Genomic DNA, 19,085 nt, shown 5'->3' with positions numbered 1-19,085 from the left:
TCAGCATTTTAACAGACTGTAAATGTATTTATATAGAGATTAACTAAAGGCATTGTATTTTAAATATTAGAATAAGGTTTTAATGTTTCAAACTCAATAAATAGTTATTATTTTCAATAAGACGACGTAATACATAAACGCTTTATATTTAAGAGGTTTTTAAAAGTTTAGTATGGATAAGTTTGTTAATGGCAAACCATAAGTGTAAATTCTAGAACAATGTTATCAATTTAACCTTGTAAGAATATTTATAGCCGAAGATGTTCAAAATATGAACGAAACATGTCCTACGTTTTAACAACTAAGCAATAAAATAAGGATTAATACCTATAATGTATTGAATAGGTGGAAATCAAAGTTTCATTGTTCTCCTTTTGAGCGGTATGTTCGGAAATGTCAGCGGAGAGATGGCGTGGAATGACATTAGTAGATGAATAAGCTTGAGTGGCGTCTTTAAAAGTAGGAAAGATCACAATACGAATATAAAGTTGGAATTCAAGAGGACAAATTGGAGCAAATATTCATTTATAGGATGGTAGTTAGGGACTGGAATAACTTACCAAGGGAGATGTTCAATAATTTTTCCAATTTCTTTGAAATTATTTAAGAAAAGGCTAGGAAAACAACAGATAGGGAATCTGCCACCTGGGCTACTGCCCTAAATGTAGATGGTGAAAATTTTTCGACCAACGGTACTCGAACCGGCTAACGTCGGTGTCAGACCGTTTAGACTTCAGCGCCAGGCGGTCTTGTACGATTTACGTAAAGTAGTTGTAATAAAGTATTGACAGGCCGGACCCGCTAAGAGCCTTTTGAGTTATATACTCTAGTTGTGTCGTAGTCCGTTCAGACCTGGTCAAATTAACTGAATCTACAAAAGGACCTTCAACTGTGCTGCTTACGAAAAGTTACGGCAGGTGCTTGATGAACATCGGTGATCAGTATAGTGGTAGATATCTCAGAATACTTCAGTGTGTCTCATGGCATCAGATGAGATTGCATCATGTCTCCTTTCCTTTACAACGTCTACTGCCAGTGAGGAAGAGTTTTCCGAAATGTTAATAAGAGTGAAGAATGTGAATCTTGAGTACTGACCTACAATAAGTTCACAAAGCGGATTTCTGGCCGAAAGGTGCGATTGACTTAATTCGCTCGTATGGAACGTAGGACTAAAGGGTATGTTAAACAAGATTCCTGATCAATCGCTCAATTGACAAGATATATTATTACAGAAAGTTATTTTTTACAATTAGCTTTATGTCGCGCCGACACAGATAGGTCTTACGGCGACGATGGGATAGGAGAAGGGCTATGAGTGGGAAGGAAGCGACGTGGCCTAAATTAAGATACAGCCCTGGTGTGATAATGGGAAACCTCGGATAACCATCTTCAGGGCTGCCGATAATGGGGTTCGAACCCACTGCCTGCCGAATGTAAGCTCACAGCCGCACGACCAACTCGCTCGGGGAAACTTTCTCTGAGCACATTAACCTCAAATGGTTCTATGTCGAACTCGCTCTAGCAGCACGGAAACACTGTAATTATTCAAACAGACTTACTAACAATAGTTATTGAAGATGTGGTAGAAACTACAATGGGAATATGAAACAAATAGATTCCACAAAGAACACAAGAATAGCTGGAGACTTTCAACTTCAGAATAGACATACCTAACGAGAGAAGAAATACAGTATACTAAGCACAATGGAAGAAGCAGGTTTCAAGCTCATGAGCGAAAGAGGAAACAAAAGCTATCTTGTACTGTATCACTGACGTTATTTTCTACAGAGGACAACAATACAGAATAGGCTGCCCAGTCTCCACTGTCCTGTGTATACTACCAAACACTCAACAGAAGAACCCAGAAGCCCCACCAAAACTGACAAGGACATCTTCCAGATTTTATAATCTGCAATATAAATATCAACAAAAAAGTAACAAATTTCATCGATGAATATTGGGGCAGTTATACTTAAATATACACAGATGTGTCTAAGACCGAAGAAGGAGTCTGTTATGCGTACTACTACTCTGCACTCAACACTTGCAAGATGTTATCTTTTCCCAACGAAGTTTCAATCTTCACAGCTGAAATACTTGTCATGATCTCAGCCATCACGTACGGCGTCCAGCACTTCAGCAGAATATTAATTCTCACGGACTCCAAGAGTGCACTTCAAAAACTAGAACAACCATGCAGGAACACGCGTTCGAATAAATACATAATGGGCATCCTAATTAGTATATACCGAGTTAAGGAAAACGGAAATGAAGTTCATCTTATGTGGATCAAAGGAATTACAGACAATGAGACAGTAGACCAATTGGCAAAGCAGAGCATTACAGAAGGCCAGTTCCAATTTTCAAGTGTATCAAGCAATCCTCGAATATGTTACTTAGCACCTGCACGTGTCCATTAAACAAATGTGTGGAACTAAGAGACATCTGGAGAGAACTGGATCAATTCTACGATCAAAGCCCTTTATACCGCTGTGGGTGGGGGCGGTAGAATAACACCCACGGTATCCCCTGCCTGTCGTGAGAGGCGACTTAAAGGGGCCCCAGGGGCTCTGAACTCTGGAGCGAGGGTTGGCGACCACAGGGGTCTTATCTGAGTCCTGGCATTGTTCCCACTTACTTGTGCCAGGCTGCTCACTTTCATCTATCCCATCCGACCTCTCTTTGCCAACTCTTGTTCTTCTTCGACCCCGACGATATTAGGTTTCCGAGGCTAGGAAGTTTCATTTTCACGACATTCGTGGCCGTTGTCTTTCTTTGGCCGATACCTTCATTTTTGGAAGTGTCTGATCCCTTCCATTTCTCCTCTTCTCTTTATAAAGGCAAAATCAACGTTGACGACCCGAAGTTCTATAGCGGCATAGCCCTAGAAATTAACTTGTTAGAAGTTCTCACAAAATTAATCGTTTACAGATTCTCACAACAAATCGACCCTCTCATACCGGACGAACATTTCGGGTTCAGGAAGGGAAGAAGTAAGCTTCGTGCAGTAAACGACGTGGCGGAAGACAAGATGAGGCTCTACGACATCCTGAGGGAAAGATATTTCTACACTTTCATAGATTATAAAAAGGCATTTGACCTAATCGACAGAAATACAATTCTAGAGAAACTCGAAATCACATCCGCTGGTGAGATTATCAATTACCACTGATCTTCATTTAGGGCTGTGGCCCAGGTGCCAGATTCCCTATCAGTTTGTTCATAAATTATTTCAGAGAAGCTGGAAATTTATCAAACATCTCACTTGATAAATTATTCCAATCCTTAATTCCACTTCGTATAATTTGTCCTTTTCAATTCCAACGTTATCTTCATTTTACCTGTATATGTTTAAAAGTAATGAAAACACGAGAAAAAGTGCAAAATACCCTTACCTGACCCGTCACTTGCACCAGACTCTCTCGAGACGCAATTCGCGACCCACGTTGATGCATTCGTATGCGAACAAGTATCGAGTAAGGATATTTTAGAATAAGGGATCCTCTCGCCCTCTCGGTCGTGTCTGATTCCTACGATATCCCTCGAGAGCGTATCCTCATGGGATTTGAACCCACGAAGGCCGATGAGCTAGCCACTGCGCTGTGTCGCTCGCTGCACAGAGTTACCATCGGTTTGAACATGTACCATTCCGATCACAACTTGTTCGTTTTTTAAATTATTAATGCTATTGAAATCAACGCTCTGCCAACATTTTCCCGTTACACACTTTTTGCTTTAATAATTTTACTCACAGATGGCGTGAAAACGCGCGAGTGGTGGGAACATTTGAACTGACCTCGGTAGAAAATTTTGTGGGTTTTCATTTTCACCTATGTATATCTACATCACATCACTCTACATCTACGTCAAATTTTTATGATCTATCCTTGGGAATTGACCATATCAAATTTCACTCAGTTATGAGTCAAATATTCCCTTCGTTTCATTTTCTTAAGAGTGATCACCTGCCACACCCCCGGAAGTCCAGGTTCGATTCCCGGTTCTGACACGAAATTTGAAAAGTACAGTAGTACGAGGGCTGGACCGCCTCTATGGTGTAGTGGTTAGTGTGATTAGCTGCCACCCCCGGAGGCCCGGGTTCGATTCCCGGCTCTGCCACAAAATTTGAAATGTGGTACGAGGGCTAGAACGGGGTCCACTCCGCCTCGGTAGATCAACTCAGTAGAGGAGGGTTCAATTCCCACCTCAGCCATCCTCTACGAGGTCTCCCGTGATTTCCCACTTCTCCAAGTAAATGCCAGGATTGTACCAAACTTAAGGTTACATCCTACATAAATTCCAAACTATTCTTTCCCCTTACAACTATTTTAGCATCAGTACCATTTAACGTTTTTAAACTGGAAGAATAATAAATTACTTAACATTAGAGACCACTCAAACAGGTGCTGTGCTGCAAGGAAATCCGGTCAGTCCACTGATGTTCAACGTTGCAACCACCAACACATCGTTCGACATATATGTCGACGATATGGTTTTAACATCAATATCGAGAGATAACCTGCAGAATCCACTAAATGACAAATGTATCTTCTTGTCTTGTCTTGATAATTTGATGGGCTTCGCGTGATAGCGGTGTACCCAGTCACAGAAAGGTATCTTCAAGTGTTTTAATGCACCCTAACGAAGTATACAGTCATTCCCATAAATATTCGGCCACTGATAAAATCCGCAAAAACATACATTACACATTCATTATCATTATAGAGTGTTATGCCTTTCAGCGTTCAGTCTGAAAAAAGAAAAAAAAAACGCGATGCCAATAACGCAACCATGAACAGAATGTGAAACCAAATATGTCTAAAATGAAGACAGAATTGATTCAATTCCCCAGACAGGCAAACCAAAAGAAGGCTGACAGAAGTTTGTGCTGTAGAATGGGAAACGAAATCCGAAAATTAGTGCTCCGAAACTGGCAGCAGCTGTTGTAGAGGAGTGTGGAAAGAAAGTGTGTACCGGTACTGAAATCATGCGAAGAACACTGTGAAGAAATGAGTTCTTTCGGAGAAGACGTAGTAAGAATCCATACATTAATGCGGTAAATAAAAACAAGCGGCTAGAGTTAGCAAAAAATCTATGAAAGCAAACCCAGTGCTTGGTGGGAGGATGTGTTATTTGTTGATGAGTCTTCGGGTCCGATGGAAAGCAACTGGTGTGGCGGAAATGTCACGAGGACCTGAGAACAAGCAATTTACAAGCAACGGTAAAAAATGGTGGAGGAAGTGCAATGGTGTAGGGATGTGTTGCATCGAGCGGGGTTGGTGCACTGAGTTTCATTGAAGATACATTGACAAAAAATAAAAAAATGGCTATTTGGTTATCCTCAAAAACAATTTGCGGAACAACTTGGTATACAGCGTACTTTCAAGTTCTACCAGCATAACGACCCCAAGCACAAGTCGTAACTTGTCGGGGAGTGGCTGCTGTACAACTGCCCGAAGGTTTTGAAACTCCACCACAATCACCCAACCTGAAACCCATCGAGAATGTGTGGTGTCGAATGAAGGCAGCTCTGGAATTGCGGCAGCCAACTTCCCTCACAGACTTGAAGTGGAGACATCTACAAGAATGGGCGGCATTAAGCCGTGATTATATCAGGAAAGTTATCGCCAGAATGCCGAATCGACTGGAATAGGTCCTAAAATAGACCTACAAAGTACTGAATGTGTAACAGTGTTGTGAATTATACGAGTTTATGTTGCTTTTTGTATAGTGGGAGGCAGCACTGGAATTATTCCGCCTTTGCTGGCAGGACCTAGTGCCATGTCTACTGGTATAGGCTAGAGCAATTTTGTTACTTTCATAGATCTGTCTCTGTCTTATCCTTGGATTTGACAATATGAAAGTGAATGAGGTATGAGCCATTCCTTATGCAGCCATCCCTGCTATGGATGGTGTGAAAATGTTGCTCATAGGGTCGGTTAATGCATTTCAGTGGGCTTGGCAGACTGGTATGTAATAGCAACTCTGGCTCGGCGAGGTAAGCAACGGGAAACTACCGTACCTCACTCCTCATTTCCCTAGTACGCCTCTTCAGTGATGCCTAGGCCATCTGTGACAGCTGATGGCAGAGCTGTTGAGGATCCCACCAGCGGCATCGCTGACGGACTGAACATACATACATACATACATACATACATACATACATACATACATACATACATACTGGAATTATTGCTCTTATTTAATGTACAACAGAGGGCGTACTAATGACTGTCAGAAGAGTTTGACTTACATCACAATGTTTGTATAACGTGTTATGTTTTGCTACATGTTTCGTTGTATTATACGTTATCATTATAGTGTAAGAATAACTACCCAATAAAAGTGTATGAAAAATCAGAGTGACCGAATACTTATGGGAGTATCTGTAAGTTATATGTAACTACGAAATTATCACGAAGAATGCAGTTCATCTGAATGTGAATGCATCTGCTATAACATCTATGCATGCAGGCCCTTAACACAAACGACAAGTTCTATTATCTTTATACTAACTTTTCTTAATCAAATCGACAGAGAGAACTAAACTGATGCTTCGCCCATGCTCATGCTTACATTTGAACAAACCGAACACGGCGTCATTTGAGCTATTATCGATAGTTTAGTACAGTCATACAGATCCGCAAAGGCATGAATCTTTGCGTATATAAAACACCGCCGTCTCAATCTCTATATAGGATTGAGACGGCGGTGATATAAAACAACCACTTTGCTGCAAAGTGCAGACCAGGACGAATAGAAAGTGTGACGACTTCTGCTGTTTGATATGTTCCTACACTACGCGGCGCTGGTGTAGGTAAACAGGGATCAGCTGTCCCTGAACATGTGATTTTAAATGAGATCTGATGTGACTTAAGTCGGAATTTATCGTTTAAATAAATTATTTTAAAACCGTGTACGGTATTTATTATTGTTATGTTTCAGGAATGTGCATTCTCTGTACTGACCGATGACTGTGTTTCGTGCAAATTAAGATTATAGTGTTCCTTGTTTTGAAAGTAATATGTGACAAATTCGTAGGAAATATTTTACATTTAGTAATGATTTAATGACATTACTTCTGAAATTGGTTCGTCAGTGTCTTAACGAATATGTCAAACGGGTATGTGTGTATAGAGCTATTTCATTAATTCACCACAAAATCAAACTCAGTTGCAATTATGAGCTATAACCTTTAAAAAACACATGGTGTACATGCTGCGTAATATAAACACATTGAAACTCTGCAGGCACCCACATGATGTTACGTACCGGTATGTCATACATATGTAATTCCTACATAACTACCGGTACTTAAGTTAAATTATATATTAACATGCTCAAATTAATGAATCTTATCAGCACTTCACCCCATCAGTCGGTTAACAAGACACCTTGGACATTTTCCGGGTATGTTTTGCGGTCATACAAGCTTGCACTTCTTACTTCTTTTGTTCGGAAATAAAATCGGCATCGTATGTAATGAAAAATTAATTTTGGTACCAAGTCTTGAGCATGTTCAGTACAGCACCCAAGTCTAAACAGTAATTGAAGGTAAACTATTCAGGCGTTCTTGAAATATTTCACCCCATATGCTTCTTGTACACTAATATTTCTCACAAAAACTTCCTCTACATGAGAAAAAAATAATTCACTCGATGGATAAATAAGACAGCTGAACGCGTTAAAATATTCTTCTAGACTTGTTAGGTCCTCCTCTCTATTGTTTTGCATAGAACCAATACATGCTGTACAGCCTATCACTTCGCTTGCATGTTTAACAATATACCCATAGAACAGATGAATGACATTAATTTTTGAACTGGTGAAAGGAGCTATTTGTTCATCTTCCCAACTTGATAATGGTGGACCGAGCTAGTTGGCCGTGCCGTTAGGGGCACGCGGCTGTGAGCTTGCATCCGGGAGGTAGTGTCAATCAATCAATCAATCAATCAATCAATCAATCAATCAATACTGATTTGCATTTAGGGCAGTCGCCCAGGTGGCAGATTCCCTATCTGTTGCTTTCCTAGCCTTTTCCTAAATGATTTCAAAGAAACTGGAAATTTATTGAACGTCTCCCTTGGTAAGTTATTCCAATCCCTAACTCCCCTTCCTATAAATGAATATTTGCCCCAGTTTGTCCTCTTGAATTCCAACTTAATCTTCATATTGTGATCTTTCCTACTTTTATAAACCACTGTCGGCAGCCCTGAAGATTGTTTCCCATCCCATTTTCACACCAGGGAAATTCTGGGGCTGTACCTTAAGGCCACGGCCGCTTCCTTCCAACTCCTAGGCCTTTCCTATCCTATCGTTGCTATAAGACCTATCTGTGTCGGTGCGACGTAAAGCAACTAGCAAAAAAAGAAAATTGTGGCAGATCAAAGGTAAGCGTGCTGTAATTTTTTTCCTGAGCTGTACTTGTGATTTTGGCATTCGCTTTGACAACAGCTTTTGCCATGGCTCTAATCTGACTGAAAAATTATGTTAAAGGTACTATAACTTTAAGGCAGATGTTGTCGTGGGATAGCCTTCGACCACTTTGAGAACAGTGTGGGATCTTTTGGGGACGAAATAAAAATGACGCTTATCATTCGAATGTTTATTGTAACCCGAATTACAACCCGGGACATTGCAAGTTGTAGGCATATTCACATGCGGTAGTAAATTGAAGCATATGTCAAAGTATATGTCCTACTTCTCAAATACATAATCTTTTTCAGTTCATGAAAAGTTAATGCCAGCTATTTTCCACTTATACAACTGGAGAATGTATAAAACTACTGAAAATGACCACAAACTGTTTGCACACTTCCACAGTAAGCCGACGAAAAGCGCGCGTACTTGGCCCTTTTATCGACAGCAGCGCTGCAGGTGGCGGAGAACATGTACAGCGTGTCTGTTAACCACCGCCGTCTCGATCCTCCTATACTGCCTGCTCTATGCGAGCCTTTTTGCGACTACGCTGCGACAAAATTTCTCCGCTAGATGGCAGACATAGACGCACAATGGTCTAAACTTATTCTAATGACGACAGCCTACAAAACACCATGCAGTATGGTCATTTGTTTACTGAAGCTCGTAAAATACATCAGTAATATTAAATATCGGCAATATTAACTGCACGAAGTCGCAGTTGGCCTCTTCATGCACAATTTAAAGATTTTCCTGGACGAAGGCTTGGAGTGGTACCGGTACCGTACTTTTTGTTGTTCTTGCCAACGCAATATCAAATAATAGAGGTCTTACGAACTTGGTTAGGATAATATCACTAACATTTTGCTGATGTACTTTGACCTCACACTGTAACAAAACACATTCTGAAAGATTTTTAATATTTGTTTCAGTCGCACCGATACAGATGGGTCTTATGGCGATGATGGGATAGTAAAGGCCTAGGAATGGGAAGGAAGCGGCCGTGGCCTTAATTAAGTTACAGCCCAGAATTTGCCAGGTGTGAAAATGGGAAACCACGGAAAACCAACTTCAGGGCTGCCGACCGTGGGGCTCGAACCCACTATCTCCCGGATGCAAGCTCATAGCTGCGCGCTCCTAACCGCACGGCCAACTCGCTCGGTATTCTGAAAGGGAAGACGTCGCAAGTCCTCGTATTACGCTCATACGCTTGAAGGACTTCGACAATAGGGCACATCAGTTTAAACGAACTCCTGGAGATGCTTCACCAGAGCAACAAAACTAGGTTTTGGGTATCGAACTCCTCCTCTGTCCTGATGTATAATAAGTTCCATTTAGAGGTGACGAAGCTCTAGGCAGTGAGATGTTGCTGACACAAATGTCACACTCCATCCTCTCTTCAACAACACGAACCTAGTACCCGCAAGTTAGGGTTTGATTTCCTGTTTTTAGTTTGATTGGAATATTATCGTCTGGATATCTGAGGTTGTCCAAAATGTCTAAACATGAAGGCGTTTAGTGATTGTCCGTCACAATTTTTATCGCAAGGAATCCACTATCCTCCACAGCTTTAATCACCTTCTGGAAAAAAATCCGCCGCCTCTTTCCAGTCATTCGACCGGGCCAGGATGGAATGAATGAAGCCCCCATCTAGCAGGGAGGATAGGAATTGTGCCGGCTGGCGAAGCCTGTCGCACCCCTCCGGGGCAATGATTAATGAATGACAGATGAAATGAAATGATATTCGAGAGTGTTTCTGGAATTAAATATCGCAGAGAAAATCGGAGTATCCGGAGAAAAACCTGTCCCGCCTCCGCTTTGTCCAGCACAAATCTCACATGGAATGACCGGGATTTGAACCACAGAACGCAGCGGTGAGAGGCCGGCGTCTACCGCCTGAGCCGCGGAGGCTCCATCAAAATTCTGAAATAAGGTGTAAAGGCACAGATGCGAGAGTAATCTGAGGATATCCAATTACTTCCTTCATTAGGTCCTTGCCTAGATAAAGCCGACAGCCGTTTTTCTCTCAATTCTCTTCTAGACTGTATTTCATTGAGTCGTATATTTTCTGGCTGCGAACAACCTTGCTGAGATTGGCAACATGGTATACAACAGTTGAATATTTCGGGGAAAGAATCTGAAGTTTCAGTTCTACGAAAAATATACCTTGCACGAACGGAAAGAAACAAGTACCAACACCTTAAAATCACTTTTGAAATATCTATAAACATAACATGATTAATTCATTTCACAGTTCTATTCAAAATATATCTTGTACGAACGAAAGTGACCAGACACGTTTACTCATTGTACAAAATAACTCAGGTTTTCACACACATTCATGCACCAATAATACAGTGCTACACCCACATTGACAGCGAAGATTGTGCGTCTACTGCTGCACTCTTACGGCGATTGGAGAACTATTGGTAGTCGCGCCTTCCTGTGTTAAACTAGTGGCATAGAGCAGGCAGTATAAGAGGATCGAGACGGCGGTGCTGTTAACATGTGATTTAGGAGAAGTCGTCACACTATTCATTTCTATTCGTCCCGTTGCCTACGCTATAATACAAGGCCTTGAAATGCACTCGTGGAAACGGGTTGCTTCCTAGTTCAACATTCAGCCGCTAGGATCGCGGTCTTGCCCCCTTGCATTCGCATGGCCGTATATGTCAATAAGTAAAGTATATCCTAAATAAAAAGAACTGAATGTTTTTGCAAGTATTGACAGTACTTTATTTATAGAGCGGTGCTGAATTGGCTTGGATATGTCACTGAAGTTTCAAAACTTCCTTCTTTTCTTTTTTGCTAGTTGCTTTACGTCGCACCGATACAGATAGGTCTTATGGCGACGATGGGACAGGAAAGGGCTAGGATTGGGAAGGAAGCGGCCGTGGCCTTGATTAAGGTACAGCCCCAGCATTTGCTTGGTGTGAAAATGGGAAACCACGGAAAACCATTTTCAGGGCTGCCGACAGTGGGGTTCGAACCTACTATCTCCCGAATACTGGATACTGGCCGCACTTAAGCGACTGCAGCTATCGAGTTCGGTAAACTTTCCTTCTGAGGGGCTTCTTATCAAGTTTCAAAAACTTTCTCTCTTCTACTTGTGTGGCTCAAAGCAATGTTGTCTAACAGAGGTCTCAGAAATGTTCGTAGTAGAAAAAGAAGTGGTTTGTCGCCTTTACATTTTCCACACTTAATTTCACTGTTGAACATGTCTTTCGAAAAAATAAACGTACACCTTTTAGTAACTCTCTTCGGGACAAGTACTGCGTAGCGGAAGTGACAAATTCCGTCGTTCACTGTAGAAGTGCCACAGACGATGGTTTTCGGTATCTGAGGGCTCCTCGATCTTGAAAACGAATAAGACACAATGTTGGACTTTGAGTAGCTGGAGAACAGATATGTTCTAAACAGCCTTTACAGTCTGTTTTTTTCTTTTGCCACACGAACCATAATGTCATTGTATTCCGCTTGGCGTTCCTCGTCAATGCATAATGCTAATGTATACTTATGAGGTATTTTACGCAGGCCACAGTGGACTGGGTAGTCAAGATCTATGCCTGATACATTTCTCTGAATGCATTTTAAGGTAAGGTAAGGTAAGGGTTATTCTGCCCGAAGGCAGGTCCGAACCTCCGCAGAGGTGTTCCTGAGCCGAAGTTTACGTGCGGTAGGGTGGCCAGTTCCTTTCCGCTCCTCCATTCCCTTACCCCCCCACCAACAGCGCGTGGCAACCCATCCAACTCCTGACCACGCCCAATGTTGCTTAACTTCGGAGATCTCACGGGATCCGGTGTTTCAACACGGCTACGGCCGTTGGCAATAGGAAATCATTAATTAACCAACTGAGGAGTTCATCTTCAGTACTAAAAGATGCTTTTTTTTTGCTAGTGACTTTACTTCACACCGACACAGATAGGTATTATGGCGACGATGGGATAGGAAAGGCCTAGGAGTTGGAAGGAAGCGACCATGGCCTTAATTAAGGTACAGCCCCAGCATTTGCCTGGTGTCAAAATGGGAAACCACGGAAAACCATCTTCAGGGCTGCTGACCGTGGGATTCGAACCCACTATCTCCCGGATGCAAGCTCACAGCCGCGCGCTCCTAACCGTACGACCAACTCGCCCGGTTAAAAGATGCTCGTTTGTTCTCGTTCCTGAATATGTCCCATGTGAGGTGTTGCAGACGTTATGCGCATTGAACAATTTAATAAAATGCTCCATAAAACAAATGGCTTATTTTAAACTATATTTTATGCTCTCGGGACAAAACCACCTCCATACTTTTCAAACCAGAGATTGTTTCAGGGGAAAATACAATATTTTTAGCTCTTGCTACATTCATTTTCGTGAAATTTGTTGGGCAAATTATTTTCCTCGTTGGTTTCCTAATTTGAGTTTGAAGATACCTCTCAAATGATTGCCGGTCACGGTAGCATAGTTTAAAAAAAGTCCAGTGACAAATTTTGGGATCGCCCGATTCTTATGACGTAACTCGGATCAAAACTTAGGAACAGAGCCCTACTTCGATCAGCTTGAAGTCGTATCTCATGCGTAATACTTCCTCTGTATAATGTTTCGAATATTGAACATTCACTGGAAACTTGTGAAACGAAATTCCACTGCCTTTAATTTCTCGTGAATAAACCATGACTGGAACTGCGAATGCTTAACATCAGACAAATACATAATACATTCACAACCAACTCAGTTAATGAACACGTTTAAAGGCGCGCGCCTGGTAAACAGGGAGCAAGATAGCGATCCTAGCGGCCCGGCATTGAACTTCAGTGTAACCACTTCCATAGCGTTTTACGGGCTCTATTTCCTGGCCTTGTATTATAACGTAGGCAACTATTCGTCCTGTGCAGACATCCGAACAAATACAGTAGAGATAATACGCGACACTTACGGATTTCGCCTTGCTAAAATGGGAGACAATTCGACGGTGGCGCTCCTAGTGACTTGATCTGAACAAATTGCGCTAAATTCAAATATCAATGGAAATGTATATACGGAAATGGATAAATAAATTACGTCTAGAAAGAAAGTGTTATTGAGATATTACCTTCGAAGTTTCTAAAGCAATTCTGCATAAATGAATGAAGAATAATTTAAAAGGTTATTATTCAAAGACTGAAATTAGACACATAAACAAGATATGAAATGGGCTGCTGTGAAATGGCTTGATCTTTCATTTATGCATTACTTTTTTAGCTTTAGCATTCCTGCCTGAACTTTTACGGTTGGATTTGTCTTTTTTCTCATTTAAAAAACATTGTATCATCACATTAAGACACTTGTCAATAAAAACGTCGGCACATTCCTTACCCACATGATGCAATGAATTAACATTTAAAAGCCAGACAATTTTCCTCATAACATGAAGCCTACTAACAGAAAGAAAATATATAAAATCCTGGCTTTAATCTGAGAAGAGGGATTAAAGAAAGAAAAGTATGAAAATGTTGTCGATAGTGATGTTTTGAGGAATATTTACGTACAATTAGAGTAAAAATGTAGCATACCCTTGGCTGTATAGTCGAGGATTTCTAAAGTCGCTAGCCCGGAAATGATCTGAACAGATCTTATAATTCTTATATAAGCGTAACGTCCCTTCTTTCTTGTACACCTTATCCAAATCACTTCTGTGACATTTCAAAACCCACAGATCACACCTACAACTAGTGATGGGCTAGCGACGGAATCGAGTAGAATCGAGTAATGTGCTCTTAGAATCGGTATTACTCGACTCCAGACTCGAGTCCAAGCATACTGGTGTCGCTATCTGTGGACATGCCTTAGAACTAAACTCTACTGTACTGGAGTGCACGGCATTCAGGGTCACCCACAGAATATTTTTGTGGTGTGGAGTGCAATATGTTTGCTGCTGATGATTGATGTTGTTCAGTCATCGGTCGTCAATAATTCGATTGTTATGATTATTATTATTATCATCATCATAGGCACTAAAGGTTGTGACTTACTAACAAACTGTCAGCTGTTTAGCTAGAACAGAATGACGTTCTGTCCGCTGATTTGCTGCGTGAACGTACGTCACATTCTGGACGCCTCATCTTAATACCCGACATTATATCTGCCGAAAGTATGATGTACATATAAACTGCTGTAATTCACCTGTTCCCCCGGACGATTGTAGGCTTTGGCGCGGTTAGCAATAGGCTATGGTTACAATAAATCTGTCATACTACCGATCATATTAGCACATCTACGCCCGTGTATATGCATAATGGCTACATGAGATATAATTTACCAGTAGCGAAGCAATACAATGTGTGCAGAAATACCGTCTATAGTCTACAAATAGCACATGTTTAAAATACACTAATTACAACATACATACCGTGACAGGAATTTGAAATAATAATAATAATAATAATAATAATAATAATAATAATAATAACTTTTACGTCCAAGTACGTACATTTGTATGGTTTTCGGGGATGCCGAGGTACCGCATTTAGTCCCCCGGGAGATTTTTTACGTCCCAATAATTATACCGACACTAGGTTGACGTATTTGAGCACCTTCAAATACTACCGGAATAAACCAGTATCGAACCGGCCAAGTTGGGCTATGAAGGCCAGATAAGCTATATTATCAATATTAAAATAGATGGCATATTCAGTGAAGTGTGTGCGAGACGCCGTAAACGGATATTTTCATATCTTACACTGACTGACAGAGCAAATGCAACACCAAGAAGGAGTGGTCAGAACTTTATGCCAATTGCAGGGTAGACTGATGTCACTGAGGTATGCTCATGATGTGAAATGCGCCGCTGTGCTGCGCACGTAGCGAACGATAAATGGGACACGGCGTTGGCGAATGGCCCACTTCGTACCGTGATTTCTCAGCCGACAGTCATTGTAGAACGTGTTGTCGTGTGCCAAAGGACACGTGTATAGCTAAGAATGCCAGGCCGCCGTCAACGGAGGCATTTCCAGCAGACAGACGACTTTACGAGGGGTATGGTGATCGGGCTGAGAAGGGCAGGTTGGTCGCTTCGTCAAATCGCAGCCGATACCCATAGGGATGTGTCCACGGTGCAGCGCCTGTGGCGAAGATGGTTGGCGCAGGGACATGTGGCACGTGCGAGGGGTCCAGGCGCAGCCCGAGTGACGTCAGCACGCGAGGATCGGCGCATCCGCCGCCAAGCGGTGGCAGCCCCGCACGCCACGTCAACCGCCATTCTTCAGCATGTGCAAGACACCCTGGCTGTGCTGTTCCAATAACGACCAGAACAATTTCCCGTCGATTGGTTGAAGGAGGCCTGCACTCCCGGCGTCCGCTCAGAAGACTACCATTGACTCCACAGCATAGATGTGCACGCCTGGCATGGTGCCGGGCTAGAGCGACTTGGATGAGGGAATGGCGGAACGTCGTGTTCTCCGATGAGTCACGCTTCTGTTCTGTCAGTGATAGTCACCGCAGACGAGTGTGGCGTCGGCGTGGAGAAAGGTCAAATCCGGCAGTAACTGTGGAGCGCCCTACCGCTAGACAACGCGGCATCATGGTTTGGGGCGCTATTGCGTATGATTCCACGTCACCTCTAGTGCGTATTCAAGGCACGTTAAATGTCCACCGCTACGTGCAGCATGTGCTGCGGCCGGTGGCACTCCCGTACCTTTAGGGGCTGCCCAATGCTCTGTTTCAGCAGGATAATGCCCGCCCACACACTGCTCGCATCTCCCAACAGGCTCTACGAGGTGTACAGATGCTTCCGTGGCCAGCGTACTCTCCGGATCTCTCACCAATCGAACACGTGTGGGATCTCATTGGACGCCGTTTGCAAACTCTGCCCCAGCCTCGTACGGACGACCAACTGTGGCAAATGGTTGACAGAGAATGGAGAACCATCCCTCAGGACACCATCCGCACTCTTATTGACTCTGTACCTCGACGTGTTTCTGCGTGCATCGCCGCTCGCGGTGGTCCTACATCCTACTGAGTCGATGCCGTGCGCATTGTGTAACCTGCATATCGGTTTGAAATAAACATCAATTATTCGTCCGTGCCGTCTCTGTTTTTTTCCCAACTTTCATCCCTTTCGAACCACTCCTTCTTGGTGTTGCATTTGCTCTGTCAGTCAGTCAGTGTATTATGCGTATTAAGTGACATTATTATCGTTCTCAAGTAATTATCAAATTTAGGTTATTCCTTTTGCGCATTCATTCAGTTTTTTCCATAGAGTTAGTAAATAATATACTAACTTACTAACTCTATGGTTTTTTCATATCGTACCGCGCTGTCGCAATCCCATAAACCCTCGGCGACCGCTTGTACGCATGCTTCATCCATCTACGAGCCGGCGAGTGAGCGAACGTGTGACGTCATGCTATCATCGAGCCTTCGCAAGTGAATCGAGTCCGAGCCTGGACTCGAAAATATGCGTATTACATTTTATGCCAGTTAAAATATGGGTCGAGCAGGTCAGAAGATTATGAAGTACTATGAAAACCTCTGTCAGTGGAAGAATATATACTGTATGCAAACACAATATTACTTAAATGTTCTTGTCACGAGGGAACCTGAAGAACGACCACGCATTTTTCTCTACTTCGTAATTACTGCAGCCAAATACAGCGCATACCTTTCCCCTCATGTTGAGAGGAGATATCAAGGAATGCCACACACTACTATTTATTTATGTCAACTCACTGAAAACATATAACACCAAAAACTTCACACAAAAATATACGTGCTCTTATGAGAGAATCAGTACTGTTCAGCTCTATCCGCTAGAGTGGGCTCCAGTAGCTGTCCCTCGATATCTCGCTCAGTGTCGCGTATTATCTCTACTGTATTTGATCCGAATCCACAGGTCGATTCGTTCCTCCTCGTTATCGATAGTTTCACTTCAATTATTTTTTTCTAGAGTTATTGGCCGCTAGTAGATACAGTAGTAGAGGCGGCAAACTATCGATAGTAATCGCCATCGATATTTTCCGATATTATGAGCTCTACTATCGATAGTAATCGATAGTTTTCAAAAAGTGGAACGAATCATATAATTATGCCTGAAAATGCAGTAGAACATTTATTGAACACAATCCACAAACAATCTGAAGAAAGCACAACTATTTCATGCTATGTCATTTCTGAAATTCAAATCGGAATCACTCATAAATCTCTTTAGTGGCACGTCCGAGACATTCTCGGACTACACGCGCTTGCCCATAACGTGACCGCCCGAGAAATTCTCGTTCAGCTGCAGTGTTTATTTTGCGATCGCCCGACATATTATCGGGTATTGTAATATCTTTGGAAAAATGTTTTACAGCCTTCTCAACAGATGGCAGGAAAATTTTCAGTTGCTTTCATGAAGTCTTTGACCTAAAATTTGCCTTATCTTCTCTCGCCTACATACAATCTCTGACAACTTATACATATCTTTTTCCCCCGTATTGGCATCAACTCAACTAATGTTAGGCACTGAAGTCGTAGGTACACAGAGATACTTAAATGCACACCTATGAATTCGAACAAAACCTCACCACATGGACGCCCGCAAGGGGGCCTAGGGGAAGGGGCATAGTGGCAAAGTGCCCCCCCCCCCCTGGAATTCTAAAAGAGTTGATGTTCAATTGTTTAATATCATATCCGATTATTTCATAAACTGAAGTTACTGACAGTCATCCAGTTAACTGCAAACCGCTGTACAATTTCTGTTAGCGCGAAAAATAAGCCAGTAGGGGGGGGACTATTGTTCACTATCGATAATAGGCAACTGACTATCGATGTGAGACGATAGTGATCGCTATCGCCTCTATACAGTAGTATCATATTCTACACGTAGGTGTACTGATGTATATCACTAATTCGTTTCCTTGTTAGTACAATTCATCCCAAATATACTAGGGTGTGAATGTAAGTGGAACTGTGTGCAAGGATGCTACGCGGCCAGGTAAATGTTGAAATTGATGAAATTAACATTTATCATTGACCTAACCTCTACGTAAGGAACAGCTTCCATTTTTGGCCCCACAAATATACAGTGGCTCAAAAAAGTATTGGTCTGCCCATAGCCGTGGTACGAACGGAACAGTATAGTACAAATAATGGTGCATATAACGGAATTACAAGTATGTAGATGTGTAGGACAGTCAAGTACATTAGTAGGTGGAATATGGAGCCAAGGAGATTCACGCTGTTTGCAAACGGACCAATAATACAACGGCGTGCGTCATTACACGCCAAACAAGTATTGGTCTAGTAAACAATATTATCGTGACATCGTGCTGTCTGCCGCAACTCGGGCTCATTCTGTCTGTGCTGACACGTTGGAAGGTCATATTCAGCACTATTTCCGTATTCAGCTAGCAGTGCGAAGGAAAATGAAAGAAACAATCATGGAATATAGGAGAATTGTAGTGCGACTATTTCAAAAAGGTACATCTTTCCAGGATATAAGTGAAATAATTGGAAGAGCTGTTGCAACTATTAAAAATATTGTGTACAGGTACAAAAGAGCAAAGACAATAGAAAACAGACCAAGAACTGGCCGCCTCTCAAAGTTATCAATACAAGACAAAGGGCAAATTGTGCGTAAAGTGGCCCAAAATCCTCAGAAGATAGCAGCTGCGTTAAACCAAGATGCAGGAGTGCAAGTGTTATCTGAAACCATCCGAAATGTGC

At 42.2% G+C, this 19,085-nt stretch overlaps 1 protein-coding gene across 3 annotated transcripts in view; it reads left to right on the top strand.

Annotated features, from left to right (window-relative positions):
- The window catches only part of Mic26-27 (MICOS subunit 26/27), a 69,333-nt gene that overhangs the window by 11,948 nt on the left and 38,300 nt on the right, over window positions 1–19,085 (top strand). The window contains exons 1-2 of one of the 3 annotated variants that reach the window (XM_068230396.1): window positions 17,280–17,350; window positions 18,222–18,354. The exons of the other annotated variants lie outside the window; for them this stretch is intronic. Coding sequence (XP_068086497.1) covers window positions 18,340–18,354 — 15 coding nt within the window. The 5' untranslated portion in view covers window positions 17,280–17,350; window positions 18,222–18,339. Of the gene's footprint in view, window positions 1–17,279; window positions 17,351–18,221; window positions 18,355–19,085 lie in introns of those variants that run through there. 3 annotated transcript variants of the gene reach the window in all.

Source organism: Anabrus simplex, chromosome 14 (assembly GCF_040414725.1).
Source record: "Anabrus simplex isolate iqAnaSimp1 chromosome 14, ASM4041472v1, whole genome shotgun sequence".
NCBI lineage: Eukaryota > Metazoa > Arthropoda > Insecta > Orthoptera > Tettigoniidae > Anabrus > Anabrus simplex.
This window is presented reverse-complemented; position numbering and strand designations above follow the sequence as displayed.